At 40.3% G+C, this 26,501-nt stretch overlaps 2 protein-coding genes across 6 annotated transcripts in view; both read left to right on the top strand.

Moving 5' to 3' along the window:
- Positions 1-26,501, top strand: part of CDKAL1 (CDK5 regulatory subunit associated protein 1 like 1) — a 662,439-nt gene that overhangs the window by 555,607 nt on the left and 80,331 nt on the right. Inside the window, exon 16 of one of the 5 annotated variants that reach the window (XM_064597102.1) lies at positions 14,117-14,300. The exons of the other annotated variants lie outside the window; for them this stretch is intronic. Coding sequence (XP_064453172.1) covers positions 14,117-14,300 — 184 coding nt within the window. The remainder of the gene's footprint in view (positions 1-14,116; positions 14,301-26,501) is intronic. 5 annotated transcript variants of the gene reach the window in all.
- On the top strand, positions 1,208-1,736 carry LOC123837410 (thioredoxin-like). The gene has a single exon (XM_064597104.1). The coding sequence runs from the start codon at positions 1,283-1,285 to the stop codon at positions 1,598-1,600; it is 318 nt and encodes a 105-aa protein (XP_064453174.1). The 5' UTR covers positions 1,208-1,282; the 3' UTR covers positions 1,601-1,736.

The following is a 26,501-nucleotide window of genomic DNA, read 5'->3' as shown; positions in this document are numbered from 1 at the left end:
GCTGTGTGACCTTGCCAAGATACTTAACATTTTCTTTACTTACCTCTGTTTCCTCCGTAAAATGAGAATAATACTATATTTCATAGACTCTAAAACACTATTAATTACAAGTCTTGCCATTAATTTATGTAACACTAAGGAAGGAAAGAGGCATTGCTCATTCTAATGTTGAGACACTGTTGATTAGAAGACACTTCTCAAACTGAGAGATGCTAAAATGTCAAGAAATGTGCTTTTTTAGAATTAGTGAAATTGGCTAGTACCTGCTTTATAGGACCATCAAAAGGGTGAAATGGAAGGCTTCTAGAAGATTACCCAGTGCATAATAAGTGCTCAGTGAAATGACCGTTCTTGTTCTTATAGTAGAATTATAGTAATTAAAACAGCCCCCCCACTAGTATCCAGCACATAGTACATCCTCAGTAACTGGTCCTGTTATCATTATTATTAATGCAAATTTATAGTTATTAGGAAACAAGTGGGATTTTGTCTGTTTTATTGAATACTTACTCTTCAGCACTTAAAACAGGGCTTGGCATACGGAAAGCGCTCTATAAATATTTGTTGATTGAAGAAATTAATCTAGTTCTTCCTCCAAAACTTCAGTAGAAGTATATGTAGAAATCTTAATTTTTCCTGAGTAGCAGGTGCAGTGGCTGCTGATTTCAGGGTTCTGTGGTCTTTAACTTTCCTCTCCCTGCCCCGTACTCACCCAAACTTCCAGACCTCATCACAAACCACATGATTTCATATTAAAAAAAAAAACAACCTGGTCCTATGGAGCTTGGTGTAAACATTTAAAAACCAAAATTTTGGGCGCCTGGGTGGCTCAGTTGGTTAAGCGTCTGCCTTCAGCTCAAGTCATGATCCCAGGGTCCTGGGATCGAGCCCCGCATCGGGTTCCCTGCTCAGCGGGGAGCCTGCTTCTCCCTTTGACCCTACCCCCTCTCATGCGCTCTCTGTCTCTCATTCGGTCTCTCTCAAATAAATAAATAAAATCTTTTAAAAAATTTAAAAAAATAAAAACCAAACTTATTTATAAAATCAAAAACTTTGAATAGAGGGGAATCTTCAGGATATTGTTGGTATAATTTTTTTTTCCTAAACTCTAATCAAAGTGCATTTCATATAATATGTACAGGTTCCTAATGAGCATCTGATACAATTTGTGTAAGTCCTACATTTTAGAGTTTGCCTTTTAAAAATACAATACAGAAGCTCTGTCCGGCGTTTTGGATCCACTTTCATTGGTCCTTAAGGTTGTCAGACCCCAGCCGCCAAAATGGTAGAGCAGATCGAGAGCGAGTATGCTTTTCAGGAAGCCTTGAACAGTGCAGGGGATAAACTTGTAGTAGTTGCCTTCTCAGCCACGTGGTGCGGGCCTTGCCAAATGATCAAGCCTTCCTTTCATCCCCTGTCTGAGAAGTATTCCAACGTGGTGTTCCTTGAAGTAGACGTGGATGACTGTCAGGATGTTGTATCAGAGTGTGAAGTCAAATGCATGCCGACCTTCCAGTTTTTTGAAAACGGACAGAAGGTGGGTGAATTTTCTGGAGCTAATAAGGAAAAACCTGAAGCCACCATAAATGAATTAATCTAATTATGTTTTCTGAAAATATAACCAGCCCTCGGCTCTTGAAAACTTGTGATTTTTTTTATTTACTAAAAGGAAAGATCAAGTGTGAAGACTCTATACCCAACTTCCATCTGATTATAAGTGACAATAAAATATTAATTCTGCCCTTTTAAAAAAAATACAATATATTCTTTTTACAACTGATCTAGTCTTGGGCTCTCTTTAAGCATTCACTACAGAAAGAATAAAGAAATAAGACCTTTTATTTTGAAAGTACCATATATTTTTTTAGTTGAACCTGAGCTCTTACGGGAAGCCTTTTTTTCTTCCTCTTCCTGGCTATCCATATGTGGGCTTTAGAAAAGTCTTCAGTATTACATAAAGTATATATCCTTTACATTCTGCTTTTTGAATTTTAGTATTTTCTCATTTCAGACTGATTGGTTCAATAGACTTTGCTTTATTTAACTTGGTTACAGGTATTAGAATATTTCCATGCAGCATAGGTCTGTTTTGACACTTCCAGATACTGATTTAGTCACTTTAAAAAGGAAGATGTGAAATACAGACTTTGAGTATGTGTTCTAATAAATATTTGTATGTACATATTTGTGTATTATATAAAAGTATGCAGATAGAGATGCACACTGTAACTAAAATATAGTCAGCTAATATCAAGATTAGCTGGCATAACCTAATTCTCCACAAATAGCCCGTGTTTTCTGGCTGATGTTATTTTCCCAACCTTCTTACTAGCCTTAAAATTCGTTGAATGGTTTCAAGTGTACTCAGAAATTAAATGTGAATGCTTTTACCTTGCATTTAGTCGATAGTGTTCGGGTCAGAGTCTTGTTGAAAACCCAGCCTATGTGCTAAATCAATATAGCATGTCCCTGCTCTGGGGCCCGCTGTGGAAGGAGGTGAAGCCCTCTTGCTCTCGTGCAAGCATCGTTATGTGGGGGAAGGTCACTCCCACACGTTCTAGAAGTCCACTTTTATCACAGACCCATCTGCTGATGTGTTTATCTGAGCTCACAGTCTCTCACCTTTCACTTACTTGAAGAAGATAAGGTCAAAACCTGAAAATTTGCCCAAAGAAAAAGAGAGGCAAACGTAATCTCTCCTCCCGGAATACTGTCACAATCTGCAGTGAGGTTTAGAACCACAGATTAAAACTGCTGCTGAGAGATCACCAAGTATGTGCCCCTGAAAGGTCAGCGGCTGCCGACACTCAGGTCTATCAGTGATCCCTCTCTCTACCTCATTGGTGACTCAGCATCCCCTTTTGGCACTTGAAAGGCTTGAGCGTTCACCAATTTTCACTTTCGTTATAACACGCAGAAGCACTCGTTTTTAAATAAAGACAAATGGTTTGAACTCATGCATGAAAAAACTCTTTTTCAAATGAAGTATTCATAATAACAGATCTTGAATATGTAACAGACATGCAGTTAAAGCTTCCCTCAGGGATGGTGGAAACACTTACCTGGGTATATTTATTTCATAATATTCAGAGAATAAGTTCATGCGGTAATAATGCATCTTAGAGTATTGATCTCCACCGGGCCTTTCCTTCACCTTCTTTGCCTCTCCCTCCAGACTTCTTTGCATTGCTTTTTCCTCGAGCCCACGCACACCAGGGTTCTGTTCCTTGAGCACGCACCACTGCCCCCATGCACCCAGGCCTGCGTGCCCCAGACTCTGGGGCGTTTCCTTTTGGTGGTGCCTCAGCCGTGTGGACTATGTGCGGGGCTGACCTGATCCTCTCTCTACATGCTCTGTGTTTACTACCTTGATGCACCTAATACATCTTTCTGGCTACTTAGCCACAAACCACAATGGCATCCTGGACTTCGCCCTCTCCCTTCACCCACTACTTTTGGTTGGTCACATTTTTCCAAATCTGCGCTGTGATTCATCTAGGTAAGACCTCATCCCCTTTGCTGCTGCCTCTGGGCAGGCCTTCGGCAGTTGGCTGCTGGATTTCTTCATCTACCTCAGTCCGACTTCCCCATTTCCACCCTCACTGTCCTCCCAAACCCCAGTCCCTTCTCTCCCTGCTCTCCTGGGAATATTTCTAAAATGCTAAGCACATTGTGTTAGGCCCATGTGTAAAATACTTTCCGAGCCGTCAGTCACAGAAGAAAAGCCCCAGCATGATGCATAAGGCCCTTGATGGCCAGTAGCTCCTCCCCTTGTACCTGGTACTCCAGCCTTACCAAGTGATATGCCTTCCCCAATTACCCCACACTCAGAGGCTCTGTTTTCCGTGTCCGTGTTTGGGGTGCTTCCTCTCTCTCAAACCTGCTGTTACTTCCCTGCTTCATCTCTCCCCTTCAGAACGCAAAGCCAGCCATGTCCTTAGGAAGCCCTCCCTGTTGTCTCCTCCCCACCTGCCCCAGGGTGAGGCGTCCCTTCAGTGTGCTCCCCCAGCCTCCTTGTCCGCCTGTCTCCCCTGGATGACTGTGGACTTTTGGAGGACAGGCATTGTGTCAGTAGGGTCTGAGGCCCTGAAGGACCAGCGTGGTGGCCGACACATAGTAGATGTTCAAGAAAAGGTAATTTAGGGATGCCTGGGTGGCTCAGTCAGTTAAGCGTCTGCCTTCAGCTCAGGTCATGATCCCAGGGTCCTGGGATCAAGTCCCACATCAGGCGCCTTGCTCAGCAGGGAGCCTACTTCTCCCTCTGCTTGCTGCTTCCCCTGCTTGTGCTCTCTCTCTCTCTCTGACAAATAAATAAATAAAATATTTTAAAAAAAAAAAAGGTAATTTAAAGAAGGTGGTATTTTTCCGGGGTCTGATTGTCTCTCACACAGGTCCTCTGGAATATGCATTTCTGAAGCATCGTCAGTATTCCATGCATACAGGGTAAATTAGAAAGCTTCTGTGAACAAGCAGTGGTTCCACTGGATTTCCATATTTCATATTTAAAAGACATCTTTTCTCTTCCCAGTTATGTTCCATTTATATAAAATGAAGGAGAATGCTTTGAAAGCAGAGTGTGCTTTCTGCTGCAGCTATATGAGGAATGGGTTCAAGCTAACACAAACCTAATGGCACATTAGGATCACCTGGGGTGCTTTAAAATATACGAATGCTTGGGTCCCACATGTCTGCACAACTTGTGTATGTGTGTGTGTGTGCGCATGTGACGTTGCTTCCAAATGCTCTAATTAGATTATGCTAATTGGCGTCATTATAAAGTCATGCATTGCCGTCTCAGCTGAGCCCTCAGTCATAATCCTTTTTGCATCTGCACTCAGCTCCTTCTCCCATTTCTCCTGGCACTTGCCCTAAACATTTATCCTTCTCCTTCCACACCCCCACCTGTACTGTGTGTGTGTGTGTGCCCCCTGTGAATTGGTCTTCTGTTTATATAGCTCAGACAGCAGACCTGAGTATACCCTTCTGCATTTCTAGTTTTCCCCACATTGTACTTAATCTGATAATGTGACATAGCACTAGGGATCCTACTTGACTTATTGGATATTTTATTTAGAGCTATGTTGTGAATAACGCAATTCATGCTGGCTTCAACAGAGAGATAATTTATATTTATAATTTATTGGCTTCCTTAATTAAAATGTCGAGATAGATTTTGCATTAAACAAGGCTTGATTCAGAACTCAGAGGGAGTCACTGCCAGCAATCTTTGCTATATCACTTGGCAGTCTGATCTATCAGCTATTCTCAGGCTCACCTCCTTAGAGTTAGCAAAGTGGCTGCTGTAGCACCGGGCATCACGCCTCATGCCACCAAGGATAGAGGAGAGAGCAGGCCACTGTCCTGGGATATCCAACCAGAGTCCCATCAGCCTGACTGATTTGGGTTGTGTGCACGTCCCTGAATTTGGAGTTAATGTGTTGGTTGATTTAAGCCAGCCAGGATTCTCACCCCAGTAACGAGGGGTGCAGTTAACCCACTTAAGCCACATCGGCTACACCCCTGAAGGAGGAAGGGGCAGGAGCGAATTCCCCAAGGAGTGAAGAAAGAATACAGAAAAGGCAACAATGAATCTTCACAGTAATATGAAGTATGATAATATCTATCTCTAAGGGTTTCATCAACATGTGAACAAGATACTTTTAATCTGAAGTGTCACACATACATGTATAGTGAAATTGCTCAGTCATATTGGACCATTTTGAATTTCTAGTGAAGTGAATGCAAAAAAATAGTTATATGTTTTTTAAGCAACATATTTTTATAAACAATGTAAGAAATCACTCTTTGTCATTGAATTTGTGAATTTATTTTTTTTTACAAGTAATAAAACTTACTCCACTAAATATTAGAAGTATGGTAAATAGAGTCTGAAGAACTGACTTCCAATTCACGTTTTGTCACTTGACTTTGGAGAAATTATTTTCTCTAATCACTAGTTTTGTTATCTGCCCGATGCAGATATAAGTAATACCTGTCTTATTTGACAGTCATTGTATCAAATGTGATAATGTATGTTAAAGCATGTAATAAAAAGGCACAGCACAGTTAGTTGTTATCTATTATTTCACTACCTCATCAGGTTGACTTTACCTGGCTACAGAAAATATCATTATAATTAAAATGTAATTCTGTTTTACTAACACATTGCCTTTATTACTGAAAACCTGTTTTGTTTTTATTTTTGTTTTTGTCCTAAGCCTCCGAGTAGTTTATAAAAGCATATAATACTATATCTTCAGGCAAAATAGAAAGAACCGTGTTGTTCACCCACAAAATCGGAGTCATTGCTGCAGTTGAGAATAAAAGCCAGGGCTTCTGGGGAGCAAAAGCCAATAGATGAACAGCCAAGTACACAGCTTTCGTTTTGTAATAACAGAAAGTGTATCATTCAAGAGGAGTGACAACCTTTTCTTAAGGCAAATTTCTAAATAGAACGTGTCCCATCCATCTTGCTGTTAAGGGGCATTGAACAGCATAATGGGCCACCGTACCATAAAATTTACAAAACACAATAAGCTCTGAAACTGTCTTGGACAGTTTTCAATAGAGAAGCACTCCAGCCTGGATTTCAATCTGCCATTTATTCGCTATGTAACGTAGACAATTTGCTTCACTTCTCTGAGCTAATCTCTAAAATGGAGATTTTAAAAAGTAGTACCTACCCCATGGGGTTATTAGAAGGAAGGAAAAAAGAGAACGTATGTGGGAGAGATGGGTACAGTGCTCTGAATGTAGTTAAGTGCTTAATAAATTTTAGTGCTATAGTTATCTTTACAAACTCCATCAGTAAACATTTGTTGTTCTAATTAGATATAAAAGACTCTTAGCAGTGAAGTGACTTTATTGTGATTAAAGCACGCCTGTGATTGGATACTAGAACGTCCCACCAGGGTCCCTCAACTGGATAAGAATCTAACTGGCTGGAGATCTAAAGGAGAAAAATGAAAATCTTGTCCGGTTCTCTCTGTGAGCTGATTAACTTGAAAGTCATTTTAGAGTAGCACTGAGGCAGTTTAAGATACTGTAACAGGGAAAAGCCTGTGGTGGGAAGGGTCAGAAAGCTAACTAACACGTGTGAACCCAAAGTGAACCCTGTAATTCACACTTTCACTGACAAGACCTGCGCCTTACAGTCTGCTCAGGTGTGTGTCGTCTCGTCAGTGTCCCATAGCCTACTTGGCATGGCCTGGCATTCCCGTACACCCACAGCGATGTCCTGCAGGATGCTGTCTCTCAGCTGTACCTCTCGCTTACCTCCCTCCCTCCAACACCCCCCCCCCCAAATAAGAAAGGACAGGGAGAAAACATAGAGCAATAGTACTGATCACTCTAGATATAACCCCAAATAAGATGATCTGATGGGTGCCAATATATTGGTAATAGATGGAGTTTTATGTTTGTCCCTTAAGTAGTCAAAGTAACAGGGTGTATGTTTAGAACCACTGAATGTTAGCACCGGGAGGAACTGTAAGGTCAGCTTAATACAGTGCCACCTTTTTTTCTTCCTTCTTCCTCATTGAGGTATGGGAACCAAGGCCCACAGGAATTAAGTAGCACAGGCAGCTGTCTAATAATAAAACTGTACCTTAAAACCTGATTTGCTCCTTTCTCATCTCCTAGGCTTTTCACTTCACCACAAGACGTTTCTTTGGGGTTTTGGTCACTGTTGTTTGTTTTTGTTTGTGGCTATTGTTGATTTTCAATATTTGCATTCTGCAGAATGAAAGCTCCTTTCATTTCCAGTTATTATGCAGTTTAGAACTCCAGTGCATTCCATCTGTTGGCAAACTGGACTTAACATTTGAAGCCCTGAGGTTGATTTAAACTGGATTTGCTCAACAAAATGTGAATTTCTAGCTTACTTGGCTTTTATCAGAGGCCAGGCGTCCAGATCAGAGAAGTTAAAGTGGTTTAGTATAAGACCACTACTCTTGGGTTATATAGACCTGTTGTGGGTTTATATAAAAGAAAGCAACTGTGGCTTTTCCCGTTTCACTTTTCTGCTGGCAAAAAGCCACAGAACGGGCCAGGCTAAAGGTAATTCCTCTACTCCCTGGCAGACCTCCCATAGCCAGCCAGCACCCAAAGAATACAGTGGTGAGCGTTGGAAAACCAGGGTGGCGAGATGAAGATATGGCAGAAATCACCGATGCCAGGACAAGAAAGACCTGCCAGTTTAGAACTGTCTTTGACTTTTTTATCCTAGTGCTGTAAGTCTTTCTCCCCTCTGTACTAGCTGCCACAGTGGAATTTAAGAAAGCGTGTGCCCAAAGACTCCTTAACAGTACAGGGTAGTGCTTCTGAGACACCAGGGTTCAATAAGCAGCTACACACAGTATATTCAGTCTGACGCCAACATTATGTATCTGTGCTTCTGAATCATCTATTTTTTATATTAGGATTTACTATGATGAAGAGTAAAAGGAGTAAATATTCCTTCCTTTTAAAAAGGCTGTGACTGGGCCAAAGGAAATTTGGATGACTCTGGATTTTTTCAAAATCTGATTGGCTGTAATAATTTTAAATGTATTCTCTGTTTTAAATATATCACTGGGATGCCCGACTGGCTCGTTCGGTAGAGCACGGGACTCTGGATCTCAGGGCTATGAGTTCAAGCTCCATGTTGGGTGTGGAGATGAGTTAAAAAGAAAATCTTTAGGGCGCCTGGGTGGCTCAGTCGGTTAAGCGACTGCCTTCGGCTCAGGTCATGATCCTGGAGTCCCGGGATCGAGTCCCGCATCGGGCTCTCTGCTCAGCAGGGAGTCTGCTTCTCCCTCTGACCCTCCTCCCTCTCATGCTCTCTGTCTCTCTCATTCTCTCTGTCTCAAATAAATAAATAAAATCTTTAAAAAAAAAAAAGGAAAATCTTAAAAAAAAAAATCAGTCACTGAATTTTAGAACTACCAGTTCTTCATGACAGGTAATGCCTTTAGGGTGTTTCTTCAGTTACACCTAGTTCTAGAAAGAAACATAGTTTCTGCGTCAGTTTAATTTTGACTCTCTTGTTGAACCATTTAGTGGCATGTTCTTCTGTGTTTTGAGCACAACTGCTTTTCTCTCATGCCGTGCATCTTCATTACTTTGGAGAGGTCCGTATTATTATATGTCTTTCAGGAAGTCAACGTGAGGAAGTCAAGAACTTGATGTTGGCCACCCGACGTTCAGGTTTTAGGAGAAGTAGACCAGGCACAAGTTTCATGAGAGGGAGTCACTCAAAAGATAGCTGTCATTTTAGCATTCCCAACGCTGGAAACAAACCAACGAACAAACATAAAAACTCAGTGGTTACTCTAAAATGCTATCGATCCATTCAGAGCATTTAGTTATTTTATGTTAAACTTTCACTGATTTGAACGAGTGTCGAGAGAGACCTGAAACTCCCATTAATCACCTCCTGAACTAAGAAGGCGCAGACCTGTCTACCTAATGTGTGCCCATGAATGAACGTAATGTTAGTTATTCATTCAGCTTGCAAATCAGAGTCATACATTATGTATGCAAGGTCTGAATTAAGGAAAAATACTTTTGAATATGTTAAAGGAGTACAGTTCATTACTTTCAAGTAATTAAACAAATGCAGTATTCCAAGGAGGAGTACGTCGTGATTCTTTTCATGAGTAGATAAAAATGATAACATTTTCTAAGACATCAGTAAGACTTTAAAAAGGAAAGTAGTTGTTAACCACAGAAAAATTCTTAGCCTAGCTGGTAATTAAAATAGTACAAATTAAATTTGCAACGAAGTGTTATTTTCACCTATAAGATTATTAAGGATTTTTAAATTTAGACTACCGAGTACTGGATGGGAATATAAATTTAAGAAAGAGCCTCAGAGTTCATATTGCTTAGCTCAGCAATTCAGCTTCTGAACATCTGTTCTAAGGAAATAATCTTAAAGACCAAAATGCCACCTTTCACAGTAATGTCCACTGCCTTATTAAATAATAGGAGAGAGAGAGCAAAAACTTAAACATCCACCATTGAGGACACTAGCTATATGAGTCAATCATAGTGTGTATGTGCCGTGGAATAATATCCAACCAGTAAATATTATTTATATAGAATTTATTACAGCGTGGAAAATGCTCATATTTTTAGGGAAAAGATAGTAACAAAATTTCACGTAAGTTAAGGTGTCAGTCCTATATTAAAACAATGAGAATAGAAAAAAAAAAAAGCCAAATTTTTAAAATCTCAAGCTTAACCATTCCACTTACGGTCTTATTTATATTAATATGCATAGTCACTCCTGTTTACATTATTGCTACAAAGGTAAAAGCAGGCTGTTCTCTTTCCAAATTATCTCACATGTCAAGTTATGCAGGCCATGATATAATTTTTATGGTAAAGCAGAAACATCTTTAGATTTTCCAAATATCTTCACTCCTATTAGCCTTTTATATTTGTGGGTTTTAATGTATTATTTATCTCATTTTGCTACATAACTCTTCTGGAAGAAGTTTGTGTTCCTTGGCATTTTCTCCTTGCCTGCTTATCTGTCTCCCTCCCAAAACTCCACAAAATCAGAATTCCAGTTGGTATTTCAGTGACTAGTAGGAACTGGAACCCATATATTTGTTTTGATTTTCCTTTTCAGGCCCCACAGCGCATGGGGATTATTTAACATTTTCTAAGCACACAGGATCCTTTACAAAGACAAAGCACTTTGTGTTCCTATAGTTATTTTTATGTAAAGCTATTAAAGGAACAGGAAGCGTCTTCTTTCGGCCACCTTTCTCCCTACACCTTTCCCCAGAACAGTCATTAGCATTAAACATAACAGAGTTGAACCTTGTTTCCCACAGATTCCGCGGAGAAAGGCTGCAAAGTAACACTAAAGCATTTGGGGTTATTTGTAATAAAGCTCGTACAAGGGCAGCAAGATGCCAACTCACGTGTTGGGCAGACATTGGTATCTGGGTTGTCACTCTGTGGCGTGTCCCATCCTAAATCATACGGGGAGTGGGTCCTGTTTGACGGTTACTGTCATCAGTTCAAACATTATTCAAATAATTTAAAAGCTAATTTTTTTTTTTTTTTTTTTTTTTTAATTTTAAGGACCGGCTGTTTGGTTTGCCCAGGCTTTCTCAGCTCTGCTGCTCAGGGCTCCAGCAAGGAATGTTCCTGTGCCAGACTGTTTATCTAGCCAAGCCTGAGCTATGGCTTCTTTATCCCAGTGGGACACTGCAGCTATGTTCTTGGCGTTTTCTGCCTATTACCAGTTAGGGTCTGTGAACAGGATCTCCATTTGTGAGAACCTCATTGTGGATAGCATGCAGTGGTCTTTTCATTTTGATTGATGGTTCTGGTTCTGCACCATCTGGCTTCTGATAGGCTGCATTAATCATATCCTGAACTAAGAAAGTGTAGACATGTCTGTTTAATATGTACCCATACATAATGTAATATTAGTTATTCATTCAGCTTGCAAAACAGAGTCATAATGTATGCAAGGTCTTTATATAGTAAAACATAAATATTAATATGCGACCCATTAATGCTGTTTTTACTTGTACTAACCTCCCACTAGTACATTTGTTGATGAAGATTGAGGAATTAAGAGAAGGAAGAGCATGTGTGTATCTACGTGAACATATATAATCTTGCTGATGTTTTAAATGAATTTAGAGTGATGTATGTCTGTAATACTTATCTTACCCATATTTAGTTTATGTATATGATTGCCTCTTAAAATACAGGTTAAATGCAAGCTGCAACACAGATTCCCTTTTTCTCACGTGAACTGCTTGCATCCAATGTAGGTCATCTGTTTGCTGAAGTCACTGGGGGTGTACGTGGCCCTGCTCTTTTGTGCTGCTCCCGGCTGGGCCCACTTTTGACACATTCTGTCCCCTGCTGTGTAATAACATCCAGAAAAGAGAGAGAAAGAGAGAGAGAGAGACACCAGGAGAGGCAGGATAGGAATTCACAAGTCAAACAAAGTTTGCTCCAGATTTAGGACCATCATACTTATCAGTAGCTTAAATTTGGTTTCAGAAATTTGCTAGGACCTTTTCCAGTTAAGAGAGATTTAGTGTGCATTAATCATAATCCTTTCAGTACCTAGTGGAGGGAGGGTAAGGGGATTTAAATTCTCGTGGGAAGTTACCTTGTGCAAAATTGCTAGAGCATATTTCTTGAGGTAGCAAATTAAAACCATAACTTCATAAAACACATTCTGTGTTTTATTAATTATGTTTTGTTGTAACAGTACTATATTCCTCTGTGGTTACATCTTCTTGTATGTGCCCCAGATTCAAAGTATGTATTTTAATGAATTATACTATTGAAGAATGAGTGAAGATTAATGCTTGTGTGTTGCAGAATGCAAAATATGAACCACACTGTAAGAGTAATCAATCATGGAATAATGCATGGGAAACAAGGCAGATGATCACAGTTTTTGCTGAGAAATAAGTAAGCTGCAGCTTCTGTGTGACACGTAATTTCAGTGAGGCTTAATTAGTCACATGAGCACGATGAGCAGTACCCATGGACACTCTATAAAATGAAACACGGGTACAAACTGACATTTTAACAGTTGAAGATATTAAGATAGCCTATAGAAAATGGAAAAAAAGTCACTTTAGGAGTACAATCAGTAAAATTAAACATTCAGTTCATCCATTTCTTATTTTAAAGGTATTTTTAGCTGTTTCATCCAATACTTTAGAGCCCATTATTGCTTAATTCATCCTATTAATTTTTTTTTTTTAATACATTCACTGCTGAGAACACTGCATTGACAAACTGGGGAACAGAAAATCCATAATAAACAGCCCGATGACCATGAGAACACTGATGTAGTTCTAGGAATTTGTAAAAAGCCCCAATTTTGCTGTGAGAAGGCAGGGGTTGGGCCTCGGCTCTGTCACTCGACTAGTTGAATGATGTTGGAAATGGGTTCAGGCTGGCTGGCCTGTCTCCAGATTAGCCCTCCTTCTAAGATATCATAGTCTTAGTGAACTTTTTATCTAAAAGAAGGAATATCTTGAAGAACCTCAGACCTGATTTCTCATCTAAAAAATGGAGATCATCCTTGCTTGTCCACCTTTAGTGCTCACGAGGGTCAAATGAGTTTGCTGCATGCATTATAAACTGTGAAATGCTATGAAAATATAGGTACTGTCATTTTTGTTCACTGAACTTCCCTGCATCTCCTCTGTTCTGTTCATGAGAGTTTGCACCGGGATCCATCTTCCTCCTGTCACAGTAAATCTGAGAGGCGGTGTGATGGTGAATCTGTGTGTTTCCTGGTGCTTAAGGTCCTCTTCTTGTAGGAGTTCCCTCCAGAGTTTACAGCAGAAGCTGAACACTCTTTTTTCCCCTGTAAAAGGACCACATGCTAGAGAAATACAGCATAGCTTAATTTCCTTCTTCGGGCACATAGAAACTGTTGGACAGTGTTTCCTTAAAATTAAGGACATTCATTCTGAAGCTTGGACGGGACTGAAATGGGGGGCGGGGGGAGCGTGGACTTTCAAGCCAAAACATCTTATTCGTTCGGGGAGGCAGTGCCGAAATGGCAGCTCTGAAAAGCCAGGGCATCGTTTCCTTGTCGGAGAACGGGGGCCACAGGGTGGGGGTGGGGGCGGGGGCGCAGGGACAGATGGACAAGTTAGCTCCCCTCTTCCACACGTTGTGGTCATGAGACTTCCTTGCAAAACGCAGCGAATCCCCACAATGACAAATACACCTCTTTCAAATACAGAGATAGCAAGACACAAGTTGTTTTTAAATGTGTACCGTTTTAATGAATCTACGCTGTTGTGTTTTTGCATCGTCATGAATAGATGGACATTTACGTTATCGTTGAATCTGAAGCATTTGTTAATGTTCCCGGCTTATGGGAAGGACACCTGGACATATGTATGGTTCTCCAGATCTGGGAAAAATGACTTCCATTCTGGGCTCTCTTTTGTGTACCCTTTGACTTTGGGTGAAATCAGGTATCCTCTATACGCTGTACCTAGTGTCCCAGAGCAGATTTCTATGTCTGGAAACAGTGTAGGTCGTGCCCTAAAGTCAACATTGTCAATGGGACTCACTCGTCATTGTATGAAATTTGACAACGAGTGTTCATTTGTTTGTTCAGCCACTGCAGACAGGACACAGAGAACACGGAGAGAAAGGTCTCCCGTGGTCCCGTCTATCAACACCCAGCATGTTGAGGAGAACGGAGGCAAACAGCGAGTTTTACTTCGAACCGTCCTGTACAATACCACGAATACCACTGTTACTAATTACTGTAGTATTACTGATAGTGTTAACAGCAAGGCGTAAGTATCTTCTAAAGAAACCCCATTGTAGAAGTTTAAAACTTTGAAAGCACAAGGAACTCAGTACTATCTTCACATCTGAAAACAGTTGTGGGGACTGAGACTAATTAATTATTTGATTCAGATACATTTATTCCTCATTCCCCTAAGACCTAAAAATGCGCGTGTGTTTTCCCCTAAGACCGCTATGCAGAGGTGTGTCTACCAATTCTCCGAGGACGTAATGGTCCCAACTTACCTTTTTGGGTTTCACATCTGTCTTAAATTATAGCCCCAAAACTGAGCACATACCTGTCCGTATAACTGCCCAGAGCTTTTTCCTTAATAACACCGTGCTCTTGTATATTATTTCTTTTGATTCGATTTCAAATCATAAAGATAATTCTGAGGAACTACTTCCTAGCTATCTCTCCTATACTATAATAAATTATTTGCCCTCTACTTTTCCCGGAAACCTCCAAGGTTATTGACAGTCCAGACTGATGGCTACCCCTCCATATTAATGTGTCCTGTCCCGTCTTCACAACCATTGAATACAGTGATTGGAATAAAAGCAGGAAGCTACTGGAAGGTGCTGGAGGGTGGGACAGTCATGCATTATGCAGAGTTTGTCAGCATTAATGCGAACAAAAGGTCACCAAGACTCATCACATTTGTAATGGGGAGGGAACATTTGCTTTTTAGAATTTCTAGTCTCATAGTTAACCTAGGATGCTGCAGTGATTTTGTTTCAAGTTGAAGATAGTGTTCTTACTATAAAAAAAAAAAAAAGCTATTTATTTTTAGTAATGGTTGATCAACCTGTGTACCACGGGTTACGAGTTATTTCAGTCGTTTACCAGCTGCACTTGACCTTCACTGCCAAAGGCGGATCCACCCTTCTTAACTTTCTTTTCCACAGCCTGTTACAGTTTTCAACTGGTAGTTAAAGCATGAAAAAGCCTTGAAATGATAAATAGATGAGATATTCTAAGTATATGAGATACTTATCTTTTCAAAGAGTCTTTATTTTTATGAAGTGGGGTTTTTTTAATGAAGCATATATAAAAATGTGAATTGGTTTTCTTTTCTAAAGCAGTAATTTCTTTAGAATTCTTCATGAAGAGAACCTATTTGTGGGGTGAAATGACAGCATGATTGCTATTTAAGCGCATTATTTTCAGATGGCAGAGACAGAGGCTCATGAAAGGAGAGTCTCTTAAATGGCTAATGTAACTAAATGTTGGACGAGATGGGGAGATGCTTGTCAGAATCCAGGGACTTATAGCCATGGGTGTCCATATTCTTCCCAGGAGCGGAAAGTCTTGGTAGTATCACAGCTATTCAACTTCTATTCCCCTAGTATTTTTTATAAACATCTCTAGAACCGTTCTCTAGGTAACACATACACGTGCCTGGTCCTCCGCGTTTCCTTCTTCTTTCTGTCTCATTTCCGTTTTGTTCTGGGTGTTTTATTTTCCCCTCCCTCCCTTGAACAGTAACATAGCGGTTCACTCTCATGTGTATTACCGGAGTCATATTTTTGTTTCAAATGATGCTTGTAGCCTTCAACCCTAAAAGATCTGGGTAAATAAGTTTTTAGCCATCTACATCTTGTCATGCAAAAGAAAACAGTTCCTCCAAATAAATTCAGGAGCTCAGCCATAGCAACCAACATTATCAGGGTGTGCGCACGCGTGTGAGTTCGGGGGAAACCATTGTTTTGTCATTTCAGCCACAGACAGCCACAACCCAAGCTTTTTAAACACCCATTCTGTCATGGACATAGTTTTATTTCTAACATTTCTATAATCCACATTTGCTAAATCATCTAGGCAGCATGGTGCCTGTCAGTTCAAGTGAGCCTAGCCTGGAATGGGCATTCTGTCACCTACCAGCTGTAAAACTTTGGGCACATTTCCTAATCTGTCCGACCCTCACGTTTGTCATCTGTAAAACAGGGAAAATTCTGTCTACTTTTTGTGAGAAATAAATCTCTGAGAACAACTGATTCATTGTAAGTAAGTACTCATAAAATCTCTTACCCATTTCCTTTCCCTTCCTTCTAAACAATTACTATTTAATATGCTCAGTAGTCTAGACACTTGGAAATACTGAATTATTAAATATTTTCATGTTTTATTTCTCACATAGTTCCATGGCAGTTGAGAAAAATACATTATAATGAAAACATACACACATCATGGATTAGCCCAGGCAAGCCCATTCTTACACATCAATTCAAAGTCAGATCCACCCCTGGAGAAAATCGTGAGATGAAGTTTGCCTCTTCCAGCCATTGGCGTCTCCTTCACCCTTGCGTGACCTTTTCATTGCCTGTGACCGCCACAACCTCTTGCTGTCTCCAGTCATCCACGGTCAAGACTGCTTTCAGGAAAGAATGTGATAAACACTTCCATTACGAGATATAAATTATTGAAAAGGGTCAATATGAGAATCTCCCTGGCTCTTTTCATGTTAACATAAGAGAAAAGGATTTAAGCCCAAACATTAACTACTAATTGTTGATTCTCACGTATTAATGAACTTTCCTGTTTTCTAACAGACTTTCTGGAAGTTGTCAGTTGTAAGTGTCCCTGAAAATTATAACTTTGAATTGGCTTTTTCCCCTCTAAGAGGTTACTTTTGATGACTTGTGACCCCAGCAAAGAGATCCACAAATCACTGGAAACCATTCCCTTCGGGCAGAAGCCCATTATACTTTGTGACCGGGTAGTCCGGTCAAATGCATAGTGTCATCAAGGAAGGGCATTGGGAACAGAGCAGAGGATGGTACCTGCAGCACAGCTACTAGATGTGGGTATTTCTGGCCGTCAACATCTCCTAAGAAGGACATAATAGGGCTGGGGAAAGTAGAGAAAAATAATTTCTACCTTCGATGCAAGATCAGTGTTATTGTGCCTTTTTCCTTAAAATCTTCACTTATGGAAAACACATGAAAGCGAATGAAAATCTCCTCAATTACTACGATATATGTTACAGACAAGAATATTTTTGTTTCTCCCAGATAAGTTAGAATAGTATTTTTCTCCAGAATCCGTAATAAGGGCAACACTGGGAAGACTCACTAGTTGTCAGGAATCTCAGCTCTCTGCCAATTTTCTGTGTCTTTCTGTATTGTACTCTTCTGATAGAGGATGTGGGTCAGATATGAAAGATCAAGAAGCAGGAGTAAAGAGGAATCCACTCAATTGCTAAATGTTCCCATGAAACATATGGATAATACGCTGTCAAACACTGGATTATATACTGTTGTGTGTGTTTACGTAATTATGTCTTAGCAACTAGACTGTAAATTTCTCATGGGTAGAGATGCCATCTTAAATTTTCAAATTCCCTGAAAGGAAACTCGCTAGTAGTTGACATTTCATAGGTTTTAAATAAGTACTTGCTGAGTGGAATTGAATTTAGTAAAGTTCCTTGCAAATTACTCGCGTAGATGCCAGATATAAACACTAGAGGAGTTCATTGTGATTTTCTTTGGAAATCCCTTGGACGTGACTGATGCAGTTTTCCTTGGACATACCTTTGAGATAACACTTTAGTTCAGGCAAATTGGTACCACTGCATCTTCCTAAGAGACTTGTCCAGTTTTGACCAAATCGTCCATCTACCCAAGGTTCTCAACCAGGGCTGTCACCAGCACAGTACCCTGGCATTCTGTGCCCAGGGAGCAGAGATGCTAAATACCTTGAACGTGGCACATCACAGCCCTTCACAGCAAAAAATTGTTGTGCTTACAATACCAATACACCTCACTAAGAAACACTGGATTCCTTATAGCTTTTGTCCTTCCTACTATTCAGACCTCATATTCCCACTCCCTCCTTGTACTCTACATTTAAGCTTTACTGAGCTACTTCTTGATCATGCCAAGCTCTGTCTACTTCTTTATCTTTGCAGATTTTGTTTCCTCTGCTTTTGTCCTACTTTCTCTTCCAGTGAATGTCTTCTAATCCCTCAGGACTCAGCTCAGGCACCATCTCCTCCAGTAAGCTTTTGCTGGTTACAAACCCAGACTGGGATAAGAGGCACTCTTAGATGCTTTCGAAGCACGCCATGACATTTAAACCAGTGAATTATGGTTGTTTGTTTACTTTCTGCCTTTTCCTGGACTGGAACCTATTCAAGAACAAGTTGGATGTCCTAGGAACTTACCAGTGCCTGACACATACTGAGCACTTAATGAATAATGTTTTGAATGAATGAATCAATCAGTGACATTTTCAGACAAGGATTAGTTCATTCAGCAAATATTAACCATGCACTTTTCATAACTTGAAAGAGTCCTGACACAGGGCATGCTAGGATATTGGCAACACTGGCATGGTGGATGGGGAGGAAGCCTTGTGCAAAGGTAGGGAAGAGGTAAGAAGAAGGGATAGAAGATTCTCCGTACCGTGGGTCTGGCTCAGACTGGATACCCTCAGGGGCGCCTGGGTGGCTCTGTTGTTAAGCGTCTGCCTTAGGCTCCGGTCATGATCCCAGCGTCCTGGGATAGAGTCCCACGTTGGGCTCCCTGCTCCGCCGGAAGCCTGCTTCCCCCTCTCCCACTCCCCCTGCTTGTGTTCCCTCTCTTAAGTGTGTTTCTCTCTGTCAAATAAATATAATCTTAAAAAAAAAAAAAAAAGACTGGATACCCTCAGTAGCTCTAAGACCATGAGTGGGACATGACAACAGGTGAGCCCTGTCCAGGGCTGTTCGGACCATGGGCTCTGGAGCTTCCTCGGCAGCAGCTGAGCGGGTCCTGGGAGGCCGTCGCTGACATGCCCAGGATGTGAGGAGCATCGTGCCAGGTAGGACGAAGACTCAGAGATGAGCAGTTGAGTTGAGAATTGGAACCAGAAGCTGACGCAGGAATACAACCGGACCGCTTGAGGAGGAAAGGGAAGTAGGCTTCGGAGTAGAGCCGTCTTAAGGCATAAACATGAACTAGTTTGTGCGCAGATTCGAGCAAGGAAATGGTTTTTTCCACAGAATTATTACAAGAAGTTAGACACAGTAATGGCAGTAGGGCCCTTATTGACCGTGAAATAAGAAAGAGAATGACCCTCGTAAAGACTGTCGATGCACAGCGGGCTTGAGGTGCCCAGTGCCCCAACTCATAAGCTTTCCTGGCTGGAGTCCTCACTAGTGGAGAAACAGTTCCTGCCAGACAGCATGTCTGCTTCGTTTGGAATAGAAGCGTAAATATCTAATTTGCCTTGTTACAGAGAAGAATGCATGATCTATGCTGCATGTAGCCAGATAATCATTCCATCAGGCCCAAAATGTAAAAAGGTAGTTAATTTGCTGATTCGGCCTATATCCTCATTCTCAGATGGTGAAACCAATCTGTAAGTTCATATTTTATTTAGTCATATTTTATTTCTTGAAGCTGAAAACACAAGTTTGCTAGAAGATAAAAAATAAAAGCAACCAATAGTATATATAGGTCAGTCTACCATGATTTGGAAAGTTAAAAAACAGGCACAGTGATAAATTTCTAAAAGTTTGTTTTTCCCTCAGCTTACCTCTATTTTGTAGGCTGGTTTTTTTTTTCTTTCTACCTAAGTGTTGCATCATCAAAGCGAGTGTGTCTGTCATGATAAGTGTGTCTCATGAACGCAAGGTAGAACCACATAAACCTTTAATATTTTCCACCACAAAAGCTCTTCTGTTCATTTCCTTGCTGGGCAAAAATGAAGACGACAGCCTCAGACAAAAGTTTTTCTGTTTGTTTTTAAGCAAAGCTGGCTTGATGTTATTTAAATTAGAAATTGATATTTTGTTTTTTCAATATACTGGGCTTTTATTTTTTAGCTGGTGTCGTCTTGCCAGCCAACTGCCATTCTGTGTGAGATGTTTCCGTTTCCTGATGTGTTTGTCATAAACAAAAGCAAACACATTTTTATTAAACCATAAAAATGATCAACTGTGCACTCTTACAGAGAATGCTTGTGGGCAGCCTAATTGTTGAATACTGTTTTCTTTCCACATTAAGTCAACCCGAAAGACTATTGATTGTACCGAACACTGTTTCTTAATGCCATAATTCTCCAGACCTGTGTCTCCAGGGACCCCAGGCAGGAGGGTAATTGTGTAGCTTACTGCTCTGGGTTGAACGCCCAGTGACAGCCTGTCTGGAATAGCTCAGGTCATAGAACAGCATATCTCACTATGGCTGAACCGCCTGCTATTCCTGGATAAAGCGGAGAGCATCTCCTTATTTATAGCTAACAGAAGAGGGAGTTTGAAGGTGAAAAAAAAAAAAAAAAACCACCAAAATTGTAGTAGGCACATCATATTTGGAAAGAAACTAAAATAAATATGAAGTTTTAAATTTTGCCTTCATGCATGGAGATATGCCCCAGTCCTATTAACTACTTTGATTTGTAGAGTGTTTCACACAAAGCACTTTACCTAAGAATCTTCTCAACACCACACCGTATTCTCTTGAACAATTTCCATGATCCTCAGTTTTCTGATGGGTGAAAATGGGCATAAAATTGCAAGTTGTCCCATCAATCCCATGGTTGGGGAGGTCAAATGACACAGAGCTTCCTCAAGCAAGTGTTCGGTATTTTTCCTTCACTAGCGTGAATACAAGTCCCATGTATTCCATTAACAACTATTTCTAAAACAACTACCATGTGGCAGGTTCTGTGCTGTGAGCCAGGAGCCCCATGTCACACACTCGGAACGGATTCTGCAAAGGCGCAGTTCAGACCGATGCACCTGTTCTTAAACATGAAGGAAGCGAGACCATGCAGGCTGGGGCTGGGGTGAGGAGGGAGACAAGGAGAAAGCCATGGCTTCACCTATTTTCAAAGATTTCCTGTTTTAAGTATTCTTATTTGATTGAAACCAGAGATTTACAGAAAGTGGCTTTCAACTTCATCAGGTGTCCAAAATTCATTGTGTTGCTGGGCTTGAGTGCTAGGTGGTCATGTCCCCTTCGGTTACCTGGAGCCTTAAGGATTTAATGTCCTCCACAGGCTTCTGTGAGGTCTGCAGAGCCCGGAGGCGTGGAGCTCATTTGCATGCACAGGATTCACAGCCTCGGTTTCCAGGCAGGAACATTTTCCTTCCCCCAACAATGTCCAAAGTGTGCAGATTTTCATGTTTGTTCTTAATGATGAAGAGCAGAAAGTCTATAAAAATTTTAAAGTAATAATATAAATGTCTTCATTTACTGAGCTGATCTTTTCACATTGAGAATAAATATCTCCTCTGTAGTACCTCCTTAAAAAGAAAGGGTAAAAAAGATTCCAAAAGCTTTGTAAAGTTATTATTAGAAAGGATATATATATTTTTCCTCCTCTGAAACTGTGTTAGCAACATCCCAGAAAACTGGAATTCTCTATTAACCCCTAGGTCAAGCATCCATCTTGACACACATCTCTTATATTCCATCTCCTTTATAGAGGAGCAGTTTATTCTTAACTTAATTCCTAGCTTCTTTTTAGGGAGCGTTCAAAGTTAATCTCACAAAAGAATAGTAAATCAGACTTTGCAATCTGTGGTATTAGGGAATAGAATGAAATCAAGTAATTTTAGTATTAGAAGGAATCATGGAGCTCATCTTATCTAACCACTTCATTTTGCTCTGAGGCTGCGCTGGCTCAGAGAAACTAAGTGTCTCTCTAAAATCACGTGGCTGATTTGTGGCTGATCCTATAGCTCGAGGCAACACAGTGATATTTACTAAAAGTTATGGAGGACGAGAATGTAATATTTCTTTCTTTCTTTCTTTTCTTTCTTTTCTTTCTTTTCTTTCTTTCTTTCTTTCTTTCTTTCTTTCTTTCTTTCTTTCTTTCTTTCTTTCTTTCTTTCTTTCTTTCTTTTCTTTCTTTCTTTCTTTCACAGAGAGAGACACAGCGAGAGAGGGAACACAAGCAGGGGGAGTGGGAGAAGGAGAAGCAGGCTTCCCACAGAGCAGGAAGCCCGATGCGGGGCTCGATCCTAGAACCCTGGGATCATGACCTGAGCCGAAGGCAGACGCTTAACGACTGAGCCACCCAGGCGCCCCTAGAATGTAACATTTCTTATTAAAATAAATGCATATGAAAAGTGGCTTGGAGATTCTGCATTTCTAAACTCTTTGTATCCAGAGTTGCTCCTTTCTACTTAATGGGAGTGGACGATGTGTAATATGGTTGCCTAGTAAGAGAAAATTTATCATCAAATATCCCTTTGGGAGTCAGGGACCAGGCATTTGCCAGAGCTCCAACATACACCTTCTGGGTCTTGGGTTTTTACCTACTCTGAAATTAGAATAATAAGGGGGCTGCCGTGATCGATTGACAGCTCCATGGAGCACCATTCTTCCATTAAAATTCCCCAAAATGTTGCAGTTTATATCCCTTAGCCCGAAGAAAAAACATTTTTGATCTCTGACTCTAACCTTTCTAATCCGTCCTACAAATTCCAAAGAAGGTTGAGCTCAAAATAAATGTGGCAAGACCCACCTGGAGCCCGTTGCCTTCACTCTTAGCCTTATGAGTTTTGGAATGAGAATATGTAGGATCTTCTGGAGCCTCTACTGTTATTCCTGGGAGAGACTGGTCCCTCTGATGTATTCTCAAACTTACCTTCCTGTCCAGGGTTCCTTCAAGTCTCTGCTGTGGTCCAGTGACCAAAATAAACCTCCTGTGCCCTGCACTTTCCCATTTGATAATCCTGGTCCCCATCTACAGTTGTGGGAGCCTGAAGTCGCCCATGGCCCATAAGCAGTAATAGCTGTGGGTGCCATGACCCAAGGCCCTTTCAGCACGCACAGGCAGGGAGTTGATTGGGGGAAATGTCAGTGCCCCACAACCTGCCGTCCAGCAAATAGTTTTTTGCTATGAGTGTATCACACGATCCAGGTGAGGACCAACTTGGGTTATTTTCAATACATGAAGACGTTTTACTGAGATGCTGCTGCTTTTCTTCTCCTTAGTAGTTATTCAATACTTATGTTCATACTCTTTAATTAACCACATGACAGTTGACTATATATGCATGCTACTATTGACCAAAATGTGGAATAAAAATCTATAGACAGTCCCCAACTTACAGTGGTTTGACTTACAATTTTCCTGGGGTTTTTTTTCCCCCCCAAGTTTTTATTTAAATTCCAGTTAGTTAGCAAACAGTGCAGTATTAGTTTCAGGTGCATAACCTACTGATTTGTCATTTAAATACAAAACCCAGTGCTCATCACAAGTGCCCTCCTTAATACCCATCGCTCATTTAACCCATCTCCACACTCACCTCCCCTCCAATAACCCTCAGTTTGTTCTCTATAGTTAAGAGTCTGTTTTATGGTGTGCCTCTATCTTTTTACCCTCTATGTTCATCTATTTTGTTACTTAAATTGCACATATGAGTGAAATCCTGTGGTATTTGTCTTTCTCTGACCGACAAGTATTCTCTTAGCATAACTCTCTAGCTCCATCCACATTGTTGCAAATGGCAAGATGTCATTCTTTTTTATGGCTGAGTAATATTCCATTGTGTGTGTGTGTGTGTGTGTGTATATATATATATATATATATATACCTCTTCTTTATCTATTCATCTGTCGATGGACATTTGGGCTGTTTCCATAGTTTAGCTATTGTAGATAATGCTGCTATGAACATTGGGATGCTTCTTGACATAGAAGAAAGACTAACTTCATGTAATTCAGAGAATGTTCAACAAGATGAAAGTCTAGAAAGCTTGGGTCCTCAACTTTATAGTATATTGTCTTTCACTTGTTTAAAATGATTTTACCCTTTCATCGTGTGAAAAGAAGCACCACCACATGTATAACTAACTCTCTTACCAGATTGGCAAATAGAGTGTGCTGAGGACCTGTGGGGTTAGGAGGCCATTCTGGGGTCCCTGAGAGAGCAGGCCAGCACACAAGGGCTTAGATGTTAGAATAGTAAGAATAACAAAGCCTGACTTACAGCTCTGTTTCCACTGTCCATTCACAGGAGCCTTGAAAGTTACATTAAACCAAGCTTCTCAGTTAGCACAGCCAAGACCACCCTCTCTTCCTTTGGTCATGTTGGATTCTGTCTCTACTTTGATTTGAGAAGAAGCTAATTATGGGTTGATTTTTGGAAAGAATGATTAATAATCACTTCCATTTGGTGGAATGTAATCTGTGGAGGCAACATTAATGTTTTTACAACCTTATGAACAACATAAGGAAGAAGGAAAAAAGAAAACCCTGTATCCTCTTGCAACAAGCTATAAAATATTATTTAATCTTGAATAATTAAACAAAAACATTTTTACTCACATAATGTTACAATCATACTGCTAATACCAGCTTAATACTTACTTCTAAACTAATTCATTTTCTCATTTGTGGCAATCGAGAAAGGTTTATTAAATCTAATGACTGTTTTAGGATTAAGTAGGGGAAAAGCATGTTCTAATTACAGGGATGGATAAAAGCAAATTAATTAACCAAAAACATGTATTTCCTTCCTCATAGAAGTCTGGTCAGCCATATCCGAGATGAACTTGGGTTACCTAGCTCCTGAGTTTTTTAATCATGTTTTTAGATTGCATTTTTTGCACCATCTGTACCATTAACATGACTGTAATTTCTGTCACAGTTGGAAGCTTCGGTTAATAAATGTTTTGTTTTGGAGGGGGTTGGGAAGGCAGACAAGAAGATGGGAGTGTTTGTGAATGAACCAAAGAAGGAGACTCTGCCTTCACTGAGGGGCCATGAAGGGAAATGTTGGACTTCCACAGCTGGGAACTTCCCTGCTCCATCTTGTAGCTACAATTACTTGGGAAAATAGTCTTAATTCATCCTTAAAAAAAAAATGATCTAATAGAAAGCACAGCCATCAGCTAGTCAAAAATCTAAGTAGCCTCCTTCATATACAATAGAATATATACAGAAGAATATATAATTATTTTATAAAACTCATGTATTTATTTTTCAATGTTTTGTAGGTCTTCAACAGAGCACAGATCATGGAAATAGCTTGTAGTTCCAAATAAATTGTTTTATCCTTTAAAAAAAAAAAATACAGGTTTTCGGGATATGCTTTCCTTTTTTTTTGCTAGTAGGCTTTTTAAAACACTAGGCTTTTTAAAAGCATACTGCTGTAGGCTTTTTATTTTATTTTTTTTCCTCTTTTTAAACTTTTTTTTTATTCTTATGTTAATCCCCATACATTACATCATTAATTTTAGATGAAGTGTTCCATGATTCATTGTTTGTGCATAACACCCAGTGCTCCATGCAGAATGTGCCCTCCTCAATACCCACCACCAGACTAACCCATCCTCCCACTCCCCTTCCCTCTAGAACCCTGTTTGTTTTTCAGAGTCCATCGTCTCTCATGGTTCGTCCCCCCCTCCGATTTCCCCTGCTTCATTCTTCCCCTCCCGCTACCTTCTTCTTCTTCTTTTTTTTTTTCTTAACATATATTACATTATTTGTTTCAGAGGTACAGATCTGAGATTCAACAGGCTTGCACAATTCATAGCGCTTACCAGAGCACATACCCTCCCCAGTGTCTATCACCCAGTCACCCCATCCCTCCCACCCCACCCCCCACTCCAGCAACCCTCAGTTTGTTTACTGAGATTAAGAATTCCTCATATCAGTGAGATCATATGATACATGTCTTTCTCTGATTGACTTATTTCACTCAACATAATACCCTCCAGTTCCATCCACGTCATTGCAAATGGCAAGATCTCATTCCTTTTGATGGCTGCATAATATTCCATTGTGTATATATACCACATCTTCTTTATCCAGTCATCTGTCGATGGACATCTTGGCTCTTTCCACAGTTTGGCTATTGTGGACATTGCTGCTATAAACATCGGGGTGCACGTACCCCTTCGGATCCTACTGTAGGCTTTTTAAAAGCATACTGATTATGTTTTCAAATTTGAGAGAATGATCAGCATTTTTAAAGCATCTGATTGTAATTTCAAAAGAGTTGTGGTATCCTGATAAAAAGTCCATAGGAGTAGATAATAAAATGGGGCGGGGGGGGGGGGGTGAGCAGGCAGGACACAATGCTAGCTGCAAACTATTAACCAAAAAAAACATACACATACTTTTCAGAAAGAAAAGAAATTATTCATGGCTAAAAAAATTAAAAACTATATGAGGTGAAGACCGAATTTTTAGTTAAGTCCCAGGATCCTAGGATGAGCTTCTACACCTGGAATCATGAGACACATTGGCTTTAGTATCATGAGGGG

The sequence above is a fragment of the Mirounga angustirostris genome, unplaced genomic scaffold (genome assembly GCF_029215605.1).
Source record: "Mirounga angustirostris isolate CCGP_5_RB_7025 unplaced genomic scaffold, mMirAng1.0.hap1 SCAF_8, whole genome shotgun sequence".
Lineage (NCBI taxonomy): Eukaryota > Metazoa > Chordata > Mammalia > Carnivora > Phocidae > Mirounga > Mirounga angustirostris.
Note: the sequence above shows the minus strand (reverse complement) of the source record. Positions and strands in the feature narration are given on the sequence as shown.

Bases quoted from the DNA above. Each gene is read 5' to 3' on its own strand.
- LOC123837410 (XM_064597104.1), top strand. From the start codon at position 1,283: ATGGTAGAGCAGATCGAGAGCGAGTATGCTTTTCAGGAAGCCTTGAAC.